Genomic DNA, 14,962 nt, shown 5'->3' with positions numbered 1-14,962 from the left:
ACACATCTGAAAGGGATTTTACATTTGGGAGTTAGTTTCTGATTTGCTATTAATGCTCTGTTCTTAAGGAGAGAATTACAAGCTAAATCAGCCCTTACTACAGAAAATAAACAGGAAAGGGGACAACTAATTACACCAATTGACGTGTGTCTAACAAATCTTTTATAGAAAGAGTTAAAAATAAGCATTTCCATGCCTAAAATGATTAATATTCCACCCAACTGTTTCTTTTCCCCAGCAATCTGCAAACTGTAAGTGGGTGGATATTTTTTTAGCTCCTCTTATAGTCATTATTTATATTATTTGCACAATAAAAAATAACTACAACACAAAATGATGGAATGCAAATGTCCACACTTTAAGCCCTGTTGGACACCATCACTTCCTAATATCTCAGTATGTTCACAACTGTAAGAATAACTGTTGCAAAACTTGTTTGGGAAAAACAGTTGATATAAAATGACATGAAAATGACTGAACTAATTTCATGCCCCTAAACTTTAAAATTATCATCTCTAAAAGCATGCCTGAAAGCATCATTTAATTCTTTCTCCAGCTCTCAGCACTCTTCTATTACTGGTATTTCATACATCTGAAGGGGTAATTCAGCAGCAGCCACTGACAAATATTCACTCAAGAAATTCCTTACGTGTCTTCAAATGATTTTCTTAGGGAACAAAACATTTCTATAACTACTTCAGAGAAAACCTTAAATGAATAAAGTCACATCCAGCCTTCATAAGCAGTTGCCTAAATGGATTGTCTAGCATAAAATAATTTTGAAAACGAAACTGCAGAACTGATTAATTATAGAGTCACTAAGCCGACCGTATTAAATGTACACAAGAAAACACCAGTCTGAAACATCAAAGTGTTCTGCTTGCATCGCTTACCTTCTTTCTTTGTGAAGGCATTTAACAAAGACTTCATTTTCCCTTTTACTTTAGCAGCAATCCCCTCATTATATAACCTTTGCTGGGAAGAAAGAGGAAAAAAAAAAAAAGAAAAAAAAAAAGAAAAAAAATAAAGCTACCCAATTTCTATGTGTTCGGGCTGCCTGCACCCTGACATGAGCAGCAGGTTTCTGGGCACTGTGTAATTGCCAGCATAGCCGGGCACACAGCGCCCGGCGCGCTGGTGACAAAGCCCACCCCACATCCTGTCTGTCAGCTGGGAGCCAACTGTGCATAGACTGGAGCCGCTCACACACACACACACACAGAAAAAAAAAAAAAAAAAAAAAAGGAAAAAAGAAAAAAACCACCCTGCTATCTCTCTCAGCATTAGTCATGTGAACGGCACCGCTACAGCCTCACTGGTGAAGCCCTGCTTTTTCTGGTGCTGCCTTGCTGCACCCCACATGCCGGGTGCAGGAGGTGGGGGCTGAAATTTGTGTTGAGAGAGGGGCAGGGGGAAGGATGCGCGGACACAGGGGCTTCTCAACCACACGCTATGGGCTGTGCTGCCAGTGAGAGGAAAGCCTTGGCAACGCTGAGAGCGGCTTCACAAGTGCATCAGCTTGTAAACTTGCCTGGCTGACTCGTGGTGCTCGAAGGCACCCTTTTGCTTTTTGATGCTTTTTGCTCCCTTAGTGCGATGCTCAAGAGAGCCAATTTGAGGAAAAGTGTGAATCAAACCAGAACTCACCAAGCCTCCTGCAAGGACGACAGTAAGACCATAGACAAAACTGACACTATGCAGAGTAACTGGAGCTGGCCTATATTCCAGCCTGAAACAGATGGGGTACCAACACCAACAATTTTCCATTCCCCTTCATTGCAGCAATTACACTGAAATAAAACAGAATTTCTTTCTGCACAGAGCAAAAATAATAAAATTTGACTGAGTTGTTCCTCTAAATTTCATGCAAACGCCACAGAATAGATAAGGACATTGGATTTGCAGTTTTTAAAGTGCTAATTCTGCAACACATTCTGTAGGGAGCTATGGCAGCCGTGCAAGCACACTTGCAGGGGTAGAGCAAATCACTGACAGGCAGGAAGGAAGCAGGGGGCGGCGCTAGCAATCACACAAAATTTCAGCATAACCAGTTACACCTACGGAAAAAAAGATTCTGAAGAACAGGAAGTTCACTGTTTGAAAAATGAGTAACCCAAAGTAAAAACCTGTCCTCAAATAGTATGAACTATATAGCAGTTAATAAATATTTATTCCGTCTCAGACACCTCTGCTGGCTGCTAATACTTCTATTTTGAAAATTTGGTCTTTTTCTAACTGAGAAAACTGCATCAAGAAAAACAGAAAATAAATGACTTAGATGGATTTAATCTCCATATGCACAGTGACAACATATTTAACAGAAAACTGAAAAGAATTAGTAAGCAGAAATAAATTCAATATTTTAAACTTCATTTAACATTTTGATGTTTACACAGCTCTTAATTTCTAATGAAAAGAATATTTCTCTAAATCAATATAATTTTCTATTTTGTTTTAATTTATTTTTAAAAGACCCTGTGCTTATCAGGTGGTAATTTTACCAGTGGAAATGTTGGACACTAAATATAAAGTTAAACATCTGTATTTGACAATAATATACCTTTTTTTTTCTTAAAAAAAAAAAAAAAAAAAGATGCAAAGCTTTCTAGAAAGTAGCTTTGAACTGGTATTTGAACTTATAAATACGTTAGCTCCCCATCAATATTGATTCCAGAACAAGAACTGCTCCACTAGGATAGCCGTGCCACTAATATGAATTATTACCCTTTCCAGTATCTCCATTCAATCCCTCTGATTCCATTTGGAGCTACGAGTGCCAAAGAAGCTATAATGATTAGTAATATTTCACATTTCCATGGTGTTTTCTAACTAAACTTGGTCAACAGTATGTGAGGGCTGCTGAAGTCTGCACAAAAAACTCAGAATCTTGTAGTGCTCCCATTTCAATAGCCAGATGGAAACTGGCAGAAAATATTTTTATGATGGCAGCCCCCTGAAATGCTCAGGAAATACTGAAATCTTACTTTTTGCTTACTGACGGGGCTGTGAGCACCATTCTGAGCACTACTGTAATGCTCATGGGACAGAGATTTCCTAGGGTGTGCATCTTAAACCAGTTTAACCCAGTGCAGGGAAATGCCCTTCACTGACTGCATGGAGCACAGATTGATTCCTGTACGCAGAGAATTACCTGTTGTGTCCTCAGAGAAAGAACAAAATCCCTGCCTCCATATGTTCAGTTCAGTGTGTTGATACCCAGAACATCAATTGCAGAAAACCATACGGACCAACGTTAACTATCTATGGAGAGATGGGATCTCAGTGGTGCTTATGTTGCTCCATGCAGAAAGTCCTGGGCATTTTACTACCAAGGTGCCACCGGCATAGAACCTGGGAGCCTGATCCTCAAACTGCATCTTGCTCCACATGGGTGTCAGTGTTTCAAACTATTGCTATCCTAAGTACCTAACTGTAACAGTTAGGCTAGGAAAGTGTTAACTCAGTTGTATTCATTCATGGCTGTTCATATATAGTAAAATAAAAACAGGCAGGCAACTGTAGTCAATCAAAATAAATCCCAGGGGGTACTTTTATTAGATTCTTGCTGGAGCTCCAGCATTTCATCATCTAGAGGTTTCTAATCAGTGTTATAAAAACATAAAAAATATTAAAGTCACTTGAAATTATTGAGTTTCATGGAAATTGTGGGAACTCTTTCCTATCTATACCATCAGATATATCACCTGATGAACAACCATTTTATTCCACTTAACCATCTTTCTTTTCCTTATCACAGGAAATATAATTTCTTCCTACATGGCAGAGCCTACTGTAATAAACACTATTGTACAATTGAAAAATATGACAATCAAGGAAGTCAGTGAACTATTTGCAGCTGCATTTTTTTCCCCAATTTTCACTAATAGCTTATTAGAATTTACTTGTTTTAACTGAAGTCTGAAGAACTGAGCTGTGGTGTGGGGAAGTTAAAGAAATTATTCCAGCAACTTCCACCATTTCCAAAAAGATTTTTCTGCTTTATGATGGTAGTCTTGGTATATACAAATTAAGATGCCTTACAAATACAAGCCAGGTAAGCCCTAATAAACTTTATTCCCCCACTTCTTCTGCAGGTGCTCAGGAAGACATCTGTGGGCTTTGCATGGGGATGCCTCTGCAGAGGAAAGGTCCCCTTATGCAGAAATCAAAATGTGGGCTCCAAGGTTGAGTTTGATTGCCATTTTTTGTATGTTTCTAATATCGTGTTCACAATTTTTTATATGTGCTTCCAATAGCTTCCATATGCAAAATAGTGACACACATTTAGGCATTTTTCGAGGATCTATTTTGGGGCAATTAAATGTCATTAGGAAAAGTTAAAACATGATTTGTTTGATCGAATCTACATTCTTGCTTAATCTTCCCACTATCACACCAACAGCAATTGCTTATCAGATGATGGCAGAACACAGTTAAAATTATCGTGCTTTATTCTTTTTGGATTATTTTTTTTGAGTTCTTACCAGAAAAAAATCCCTTCAACTTGTATACACATCTAGCCTTTTGTTAAAAATACAGTTCTTCACACGTATAAATAAATTTCTCTCCGCTATAAAATAGGCGTCCCTTATGCTAAACCACCAAGTGGAGAGTTAGACAAGAACAGCCAGATTCAAATATAGACTGTAAAGTACAAAAAGATTCAAATATAAGCTGTAAAGTACAGAAAGAAAAGGAAAAAAAAAAAAAAAAAAAAAAAAAAAAAAAAAAGCTAGGTTGATACTGTTTCTAGATTACTTGCTTATCCCACAAAGCTATACGGTGGTCAGGAGCACAGGCAGTGGTGACAGACTTGGAAGGAATCCATCTCAGAGGAACTAAAACAATTATTAAACAAAGTTTTTTTTGTTTTGCTTTGTTTTGTTTTGTTTTTTTTTGCAAAAGATCCGAGTTTGCTCAGGATATTGCAGTTAGGCCAGCCCTGAGAAAAGAGTGTCTGAGCTCACACACATTTTGCTTGTAGAGCCCAGCCTTAACTAACCTAACCTTAGTTTCCCTGTCACCACCAGTAGCATTTTTATGCCACCCAGCAGCGCTGCTTAGCAGCCTTCAGGCAGGCAGTCCAAGTCTGAAGGGTAGAATGGGGGCAGGAGACAGTGTGTAGGAAAGGACAGCAGAGGGATGGATCGGGAACAGATGGCAAGAGTTATCAATTAGAAGAAGAAAGAAAAACAGAATATAGCAATGAAAGTTACACAGCCATGTGCCAGACTTCCCTTCCGTCACCTGGCATTTATATTACATTGCTGTCCCCAAACTTTGCTCTGTTTGACAAGGGCCAGTCTTGCTCTACTCTCACAAGGAACCAAGCGCATTCGTGGAACTACATTAAAAAGCAACAAGAAGCATGTGGAAAGATTTTCAAATATCCAGCAAAATTCACAGCTGTGCACAAGGCTCAACGCTAGAGGCAAGACCATGCAGTAGAGTTAACTGGCTGCTGGGGTCTTCAGTCCTGCATAAAATACTTCATGCAAGTCCTGTTATTGAAAGAATTTTAATTACTAAGCATGTGAGGTGCACGCGTTTGTGGGCACATTTCAAAGGAATTACAAAGTTGATGAATATACAGTTGCCACACTCAGATGAGCTTAAAATCACGGGAAACAAAAATCAATCCCTTTTTCTTACCATACTCACATGATTATAAATAAGCCTTCAGTAAGATTCACTGGGATTACAGCAGTAATGCAGGAATAACATTAAAGAGCTGCATGCTTCTACAGAAGGCAGGCGTGTTCACTGTAAGGCTTTAGTTTCAGATGCTTACACAACATCAAGAATATATTTAGATCATATAAAAATTGCTAAATATTGCTTAAAACTTGTAATGTGTCAGAGCAAATGTCTGAAATCTCTTTGATAGTCTAGAAGGTAATGGGTCCAGAAATTTTGATCCAAAAGTGCTTGAAAATCATGGGATTTCATTTTTTTTTATTTTTTATTTTTTTAATTATGAAGCTCAAGGCAGCAATATCTGCAAATTTTTGAAGCTCTGACTGCAGGGATACAGGTACACACACCAGAATTCACCTTAGAAGTGAAATAAAATCTCTGTCCCAAAGGATAAGAGGCTGCTTTGCAGCCCGGAGTTGTGTGAAAAATCTGGGTCGGGATGCAGAAAGACACAGAACAACGGAGGGTTAAAAGGTGGGAAAATTAAACACTGCTATTTCACAGGAAAGGCTGGAAGTGGGAAGGAAACAATGGCCAATAATGAGGGAAATGTCTTGCAAGTAGTAGCTTAAAGAGAGAGAGAAGTAAAGGCAACAAGAGAAATCTACAATAGCTGAAACAGAATTTGAAAATGATTGAAATCTATCAGCAATGTCAAAGAAAGAAACATATTTGAATAAAGCATGTATGGCTCACTTTCATTTTATCATGTACAGTCATATACAGAAAAGGCACTTACCTAAATAAAAACCTGTATTTTACATAGGTCTGTTTTTGCAGAATGTTCTCAATCCTGAGGTGTAGAATAGGGAGGCCAGCTCTGAGCTGCCAGGTGACAAAAGTTTCTAAAGGCTTTATACTCTCAGAGTACTCACAGCTCCCCATTTCTTTACACGTGTTTGGGTTGAAAGGAACATCAAATCTTGCTCAGAATAACACAAATAACTGCAACAAATATTTGTATCCATCTTCCATAAATTTGTACACCCATATAAGAAATAGTTTCCTCTGCTGTTTGCAAAGACCTTTCCACTGTAATATGGCTAAGGGAAAAAAAAATCTTAAAAAGTAAATAGTTCTTGCAAAACCTTTCCAAAACAGCAGTGGGTGATTTAGAGTAGATGAAATAGGAAACTAGGAAACTACTTGGTTTAACTGATTAGGTTACATTTTGCTGGCATTTCTTTAAATATGGATTGTCCTGACTACAAAGTCTGTTTTCAGCAGCAAGTAGAACTCACCCAGAGTTACTCACTTCTACAGAGCAGCGGACTATCAGTAACCAGCTACCTAGGTATGTTGTTGAAGCAAGAGATCAACAGCCTGTAGAGCATCTGGACAGAAAGATCTATTTAGCTCAGATTATTCAAGTTGCATTGTTTTACCTCCAACAATAAGATAGAAAATATAAATCAAAAATAATTATAACCCACAACAAATTCTTGTGCTCTTTAAATAAGTTGGTGAAAGGAGGGTGCAATTTTCTCAACTAATAAACTGGGAAATCTAGTCCTGATGCAGCACCACTCAGAAACATTGAATTACACCACACAAAGTTCATTCTTTGCATTATGAACACATTCTATAATGGCTGATACACATGGGCCTTGGAAGCCGTACACAGATTTGTGGGCTGTGGTTTCATGTTGCAGAGGAGAACAAAGACAAATGAATCTGTACAAGATGCTTAGAAAAACAAATGGACCAATATTGGATAGCATGCTGCTTCTGTGTTCTGGTGTTGTACAGAAAACAATCTAATTTTGCCTTTGTGTAACTTTCCTCCTACCAAAAGCTCTCAACAAATTCCTTAAATCATTATGTTGTTCCAGGCTTTATTCAGTGATTTGATTTCACTGCTTTAATCTAAGTGTGAACCTCTTTAGTAAATAGTGGGACAAAGCATCTGTGCTTCCAAAAGTGTTGGTGGATCATGTCAGTTTTATTTAGAATAACACCATTTTCATAACTGAAAAGTGTATATTGCTCTCAATGGAGAAAAAAAAAAATCTCACAGAAGTTAAAAAACATATATATAGCCAAAGTGGTCAAATAGTGTGCCACTGCTATATGCATTGTCCTTGTACAATTCATACAGACAACAGTAATTACTGGGGCAGGGTGGATTGAGTAAACATATTTGTACTATTTTATGTGTCAGTCAGTTGGGTCTGATTCTCCAGGCTTCCTACCTTTTGGCACTATTCCTCCAGCACATCAGATATGAAATGCATCCACTCCGCTCTGACAACATTTTACAGTATCTTTGCATAAATCTAAATGGTAACACAAGGTGCATAAGGATGGAGAATTAGCCTGCAATTAATTCCAGCTTGCTAGCCCATCACTGGCTCAAGCATTTCTTAGACATACAGTTATTCCCAATTTACTGCAGGGTACATGACAGAAAAAACAAGCCATGACATTAAAGTTCATGCATGACTGTGAACTAGTCCAAGGCAGTAGTTATAAGAGAACAGCAAAGAAAAAAATACACAATATCCTCTTGTAGCTGTAACTCCTCCCTCTTCTTAAATCTTGATGTCCTTCACTGCTATTTTTCAACCTCATTTTCCCCCTCTCTTAATGGCTACAGTTGTCTTTCATTGCTTCTACCAGTTTAAGGATAGCCTGCCTGCCCTACAGAGCCAATAAATGATCTGTAAGAGTCTATCAGGAGAGATTTCTAGAAGATATCACATCATGGCAGTAACATAAAATTAGCAATGAAGTTAAATGGAGAGAGGTAGAATGGTTGGAGGGCAAGAAAACAGCACTGAAGTAGTCCACCCAGATGTGGAAATTTATAGCAGGTCACATTGCGTAAAAGCCTAATAAGAGTGGAATATATCACCCCATCTTCATACAGCAAAGTTTGATTGTGGAATACAGGAGGGAACAATCAAGCAATTAATGCGACATTGTTCTATCTTTTTAATACCTTATTGCACTCTGAGGGTAACATTTTCATTGAGAAAATAATACATTGTTTTACTGAGGAGACCTCAGAACCGTGAAGACTTTTTGCTATACTGGTTGGCTTCCCACAGGTGCACATTTCTTTCTGGAGTATATAATGACAAATACTTGCATTACCACTTTCATTCTTGTTTTGCAGTAGAGAAGCAAAAGGAGGCCTTTTTTTTTTGTTTGTTTGTTTGTTTGTTTTTTGTTTTTTCTGGAAGAGCTATTACCACTAAAACTACAAATTAAGTGCAGGGAGAACTAAATTTTTGGCTCTGCAGCCTCCCTTAAAGTCCATTAATCTGCAAGGAATGTACTAAGAATTTAAGGACCAAATACGATTGGGGGTCATTAGCGTAGAAGAAGCCAGAGAGACCTCCACATCCCGTGGACTTGCATTAACAATCAAAAAAGCAGGAATTGTTTACATATATTTAGGAGTAGTTTCTGAAATGTGGAGTTAGAGAAAAACATCATTACTGAACGCTGAATGCTCTACACTTTTTTTTTGCACTTTTTTTTTTTTTTCGGTTTACACTACCTAGTCCAAGCTGTCTCCAAGAATTCCTCATTTACACTTATTGTCATCATTTCAGTTTCAAAGTGGACCTAGCACTACAAGCAGGGAGTAGGTTATATTTAGCTTTTGAGATGATGCACATTTGGGTTACCTGAGTACAAAGTCTTCCACTGCCAGCTTCCTTTTGTCTTCTATGCTACAGATAGTAGTTATGCCATGCAAGTATTCACCCCTCAAAATATCTTTTCTAAATAGAGGAAAACAAGCTCTATCTAAAGTCATGTCATCAAGAAGGATCTTTGAAAAATAAAACCCAATAATTTAAGCTGATAATTGTCTCACTATCCTTAGTTCCATTTAGACATTTGGTGTTAAGAGGAAACTAAAACATAGCTGACTTATTCATTAAAATAACAGCATTTAAAATTATATTAGTAGCCTACATTTCTCTGTCTCAAAAATAACTGTTAATGAATCATGCCGGTCTAAATAAGAAAGGATAAAAAAAGAATGTATCCGTTATAGCAGGGGGTTATCTTTGTACAAATATGTAGGTGTAGCATTTGTAATGTTCTCAGTGGTTAATCCCATTGAGAAAGGAGGGCTTGTTCATTGAAGCTCATGAATACACTTTTGAGGTGTTTTAATAAAGTAATATTAGCAATACTATGCCTACTTCTAATTCAAGACATTTTCCCTTGCATTTTAAAATGTTTGAAAATGTTGAGGTAAGCCTTTTCTTCCTTTATTTCCCATTGTAACCTTGATTTGGCCTGCAGGTTAAATTTTGAGATGGTGCACCAATAGCTGAGTTTAGGAGATTTTCTGTAACAAGGATATTAAAAAAGACTCTTGTTTATACAGTTTAGTAAGTCAGAGCCGACAGGACTAAAAGAATAAAAATGCAAGCTTTAAACCCATTACCAAAAATTAATCTCGTGTACATACTATTTCAGAAATATTGCCCCTTATTCTTACATTTCTGGCAGCAGTGGTGGATGTAGCTACATGATATTCATTAATTCAGCAGAAAATGCATGGCTGACATCCAAGACATTACTATGAAAATAGAAGTTCTGGATATTATTTGGCAGTCACACCCCCGGACATCAAGAGTACTACAATAAAATTTGACTTCCATGTTCAAGTTTCAAAATAACTCTGCTTTCTTCCGGACAAGAAGTGATGCAAATAAAGCTAGTAGGAAAAGGCAATGCAAGTCTCTAAAAAAGAATGGAGTCAGAGAAAGGAGAGTAATTGCATAAATAAGCAAATTGCATATTTTGTTCTCTACTAAGCCATGGCATTTCAGATGCATATCCTTGATGTTTCAGAATAATTTCAGACTGTGTGGTTAGCAGAGAAATCATTTTGCATGCTGTTATTACCTGTACATATGTGAAACTACTGTATGCATCCAAACTTTCATTACAGGAAGGACCATGTGGCACTAAACACCTAGGATCATAGAATCATAGAGTCAAAGAACATTCCGAGTTGGAAAGGACCCACAAGAATCATTGAGTCCAGCTCCTTGGTCACTGCAGATGTTGCAGGGGCATAACTGAATTGGAACATGCCTTGAGGAATCCTTAGAAGCACATCTAAACTAAGTTAATAATGATTGTACTCATACATGTATATTTAAGGACATAATTTCATGTATGAGAACCATGAATAACATGTCTTTATATATATATATATATAAGCATGAAGAATATACTGTGCATCAAAACATAAATAGTATGGAATCAGACAGAACAGATAGATACAGTAACATGAAACATGTATTTAGGATATTACAGTAGAAAACTTCACCTGAAAAGTGAATTCAAATTTCTTGCAATATTCATTTGTTTACTAATGTTTGTAATAGAGACCTAAAATGAAAGAAAGATCCCACTCTGAGCCAGAGGGCACCGGACTCAATTTCACCAAAAGCTTGTAGTGCAGCAGTCCTGCAAGCAACCTCCAGCTACTTTTGCTGCAGAGGAACCACTGCTTCTGAACCACCTAGAGGGTACCATAGCCTCTGTCACAAGAAGCGAGGGAACCCCAGCCAAAGACTACTCACACTCCCATGCTGTGCAAGTCAGCCTTTCCATCAGAGGTCAGGAAAGGAATCAGCAGCCTAAGATCCCTCCCTCAGCCAGACAACAGCGGGTGTTGGAAGGGTGGGAGAACAGAACAAGAATAAATGGAAAACTATGAATTTGGGGAACTTTTTATGGAAACACTGCAAGAGTAAATTTTCAATTAATTCTTAATATTTCCTGTTCTAGAATTTGGCAACAAATTTAGAAATGACACAATCTAAGTTCCCACGGATATGACCATGCTTTCCTTTACATTAGGAAGCTGCAAGCAACATCAAAGGAATTACCAACAGTAAAGGAGAAATAAATGGGACTCACAGGACACCTTTGAGTTCAATAAGTGAAGTATGAATGGCAATGGAATAACTGGAAGATAGGAAGAAAATACAGAGAAATTCCAGTGATTCTTAGTGAATCTGGGAGATATAGTCTGAAACAGACTTTCAGTGAAGAAAATGAAAATGGATTACTGCTTTAAGATACTTAGGAATGACAGTTTCAGAAAGGGTACAGATCTCAGGAAAGGGTATGATATGTAATATACAACCAAGAAAACAACAAATTTGGATGCTGCACATTACTTGGAGGAGTGAAGTGATATTAAGCAACTCCTACAGCCTCTTAAACCATACCTGTAATATCAATTCCTGAATACCAGGCCCCTGTTTAACATAAAGATTTATGAAACACACAGCAGGGAAGAGCAATGCAGAAAACAATTAGGATGCAGAAGTGACTAATTAGTTTTATAAATTTATGTAGGAAATATTGTAACAGGTAAATGCTCTGAGCAAGATCCTATACCACACACAGTCAAAAGTTTCAATATTGGCTTAATTTGGAAGAGATGTCTTATTCTAGTTTGTTAATTAATAAACAGGAAGAAAATAATAATAATAAAAAAAGCTTAAATTCTAGTCCCAAGAAAAATGGTACATATTTTGCCATGGACTCTAGTGGGACCAAAGTTTCAGTCAAGAAATAAAGGAGTGTTTGAATGATGCAAAACACAGGACCAATACAGAGCAACAGAAACAACCCTAAGGAAGTTAACTAAAAGAGTAGAACAGTACAAAAAGCATAGAAAGTATTTGAAGATCATAAAAAAAAAAAAAAAAAAAAAAGTGTAAATGACTTTCCTTCTCTTCTCCTTACATCCCTCTGAACAATCATAGTTTGCAGCTTTTTCTAAGCATGCAACCAGAAGGAGCAAAGAAAGGGGATGCAGCCCTGGTCCACAACAGCCAGACAGCTGGAAAGTCACTCTCCACAGCCCATCATGCTCGCAAGTCACATCTCAACCTGAAAGTTCTAAGGAGCAGTTCATCCCTACCTCTAGTGTTGTTCCATATCATATCACAACCCAAACTTAGCAGAATAAATAGAGAAACAAGTTGCTTCTTTGATCCATCAAGGAAGTGGAATATCTGTGGAGCAGAAGTGACAAGTTTCACAACTGTGGACAGAAACCTCTGTGAAGCATACTCTCCAGAGCAAAACTGCAGCAGAACAACCCAATGAGTCCTCTATTTCACTATTCAAATATGGTCAGTATTTCAGTAGGTGGAGTTAAAAATATTAACCAAGAATTTATTTTAACTAGTTGTTCACTGTTCCATTACCAAAAACAATAGACAAGGTTTTCTTTTACATCGTAATTTTATTTCAGCTTGTGTGATTAAGACACTTAGTATTTACAGTTTGTCTGGATTTTTAGAAGAGATTGTGTGAACATTTCTGATCATTAACTGACAGGAATGGATTGCCTTATCTGACAATATGTAATGCTAGTGGTAAGCAACATCATAAAGGGAATACAGATTATTTCTCCTTAAAATCATATTACTCTGTCTTGGCAATTTTAGATTGGAGTTATTGGATTGATTTCAGAATCTTACTAATTAAGCCTTACCAACTGATTTGAACTTTCATCTGTGCTTCTTAAAGGGCTGAACTGTCAGAACTATTGTTGCTGTGAAAACCTTTGGCTGTGAATTAAATTGAACTTTCTTATCTATTCTGTCACTCTCCTTTACAGAAAAAAAAAAAAAAAAAAGAAAAAAGAAAAAAAAAAGGAGGGGGGAGGGAGAAGAGCTATGTCATAACTAAAGTTCTGTGAATGATGACATAGGTATATAGATAATGGCTTTTACAATATTATTACTTCACATCTATCAATATTCTGCATTTTTAAGAACCTTCCTACTATAGGTGATGTTTTGAGGCTGTGACAAAAGAGAAGAAGACCCCGCAACACACAACCACTGGGAGCACTGGAAAGAAAAGACATGCAAACACATAAAGAATAAAAGGATAGGGGGAAAAAAAAGACAAGATCTAGAGCAGTCACATTAGCAGTGATGAACTGACCACATAAGCACATAACAGCACATAGAAGTAGGGTCAGAATGGGCAATTCAGAGAACTGGCTGGCACACAACAGCACTGCAGCTCCAGATACGCCTGCAATGAATGAATTGCAGTAAGGAGATGGTGAAAGATGGCTGAAGTTTTTTGACAGGAATTTAAGGATTAATAAGAGATAAAGTTCAGGGAACAGTTTTAAATTATATGGAAAAAAAAAGGGGGGGGGGGGAAGGAGACAGGAATAATAAACAAAGCAGAAATTTAATACTTATGGCAGTAATCATAGATATTTCTGAGTAAACTGGGGTACAAACACACACAAAATTTGTGACCTCTCATAACAGCAAAGTCCATTGATTTTAGTTACTTCTCAAAATACAGTACATTAAGAGAAAAATTTAAACACCACAACTAAGACTTATCTAGCTTGATAGAAACACTCAAAGAATTTAGCAGGATACAAGAGTGCTAATCAGGTTACAAGATCACATTCTTAGCTATTTGTGCCGTGAGTAGGATGATCTAGAGCAGCAATTTTTGCATGCATTCATGCAAGCCACACACAACTATTAGGAATTTCAAGCATGATCTGGACAGCTAAGACTTCTGAGATCCTCAAGCTTGTTAGGAGAAAAAAAGTAATGTAAGGAATAGAAAACAAGTAGTATAATACAGTTTTTATATTTGTTTCATTCAAGAAGAGGCCAACTTTTTTCAAGCACTGGTAAGGACCTTACTCATTACTAATCTACAGGCATTAAAAGTTAATGTTCATAATAAGCTATGAAGGACATTAAAATCATTTTTTTTAAGAGTACACGTGTTAAGTAATTCATGTAAGCAACATAACCAGTTGAATGCAGCAAGCGCAGAGCAAAATCAACATTGGACTTGGGCATTTCTGCACCATGTTACCAAAACAAAGAGTAAAAGGAAAGATTAATACCCATGATTTTTGAAGTCAGGAGGATGCAGCAAGGCAAGTATTATGCTAGAGCTAGTAAGCCATCATTTACTCACAGTACTCCATGCAGAACCACTTGAGAAATCTCTGCACAGTCTCTGGGTATCTCAGCTTGCCATCACGTCCCAAAATGAGAAATGACCACAAATGCACTGCTACTAAGTGATAGTGGATTTACCAGAAAGCATATTTTCTGTGTCCATTCCACTGAATTCTAAAAGATATACTTCAATGGGACGCAGGCATAGAACCAGCTTAAAAAAAATAAATCATAGAAATGTATATTTCTACACCATCAGGCATCCACTACCTGTAAAACTCCAGCATTTTTATGACCCTTCTCATATGGTGTTT

General features: G+C 37.2%; 1 protein-coding gene across 6 annotated transcripts in view; it reads right to left on the bottom strand.

Annotated features, from left to right (window-relative positions):
- Positions 1 to 14,962, bottom strand: part of SHANK2 (SH3 and multiple ankyrin repeat domains 2) — a 347,944-nt gene that overhangs the window by 224,251 nt on the left and 108,731 nt on the right. Inside the window, exon 1 of one of the 6 annotated variants that reach the window (XM_084522212.1) lies at positions 894 to 966. The exons of the other annotated variants lie outside the window; for them this stretch is intronic. Coding sequence (XP_084378338.1) covers positions 894 to 930 — 37 coding nt within the window. The 5' untranslated portion in view covers positions 931 to 966. Of the gene's footprint in view, positions 1 to 893; positions 967 to 14,962 lie in introns of those variants that run through there. 6 annotated transcript variants of the gene reach the window in all.

The sequence above is a fragment of the Aythya ferina genome (genome assembly GCF_964211825.1).
Source record: "Aythya ferina genome assembly, chromosome: 5".
NCBI lineage: Eukaryota > Metazoa > Chordata > Aves > Anseriformes > Anatidae > Aythya > Aythya ferina.
Note: the sequence above shows the minus strand (reverse complement) of the source record. Positions and strands in the feature narration are given on the sequence as shown.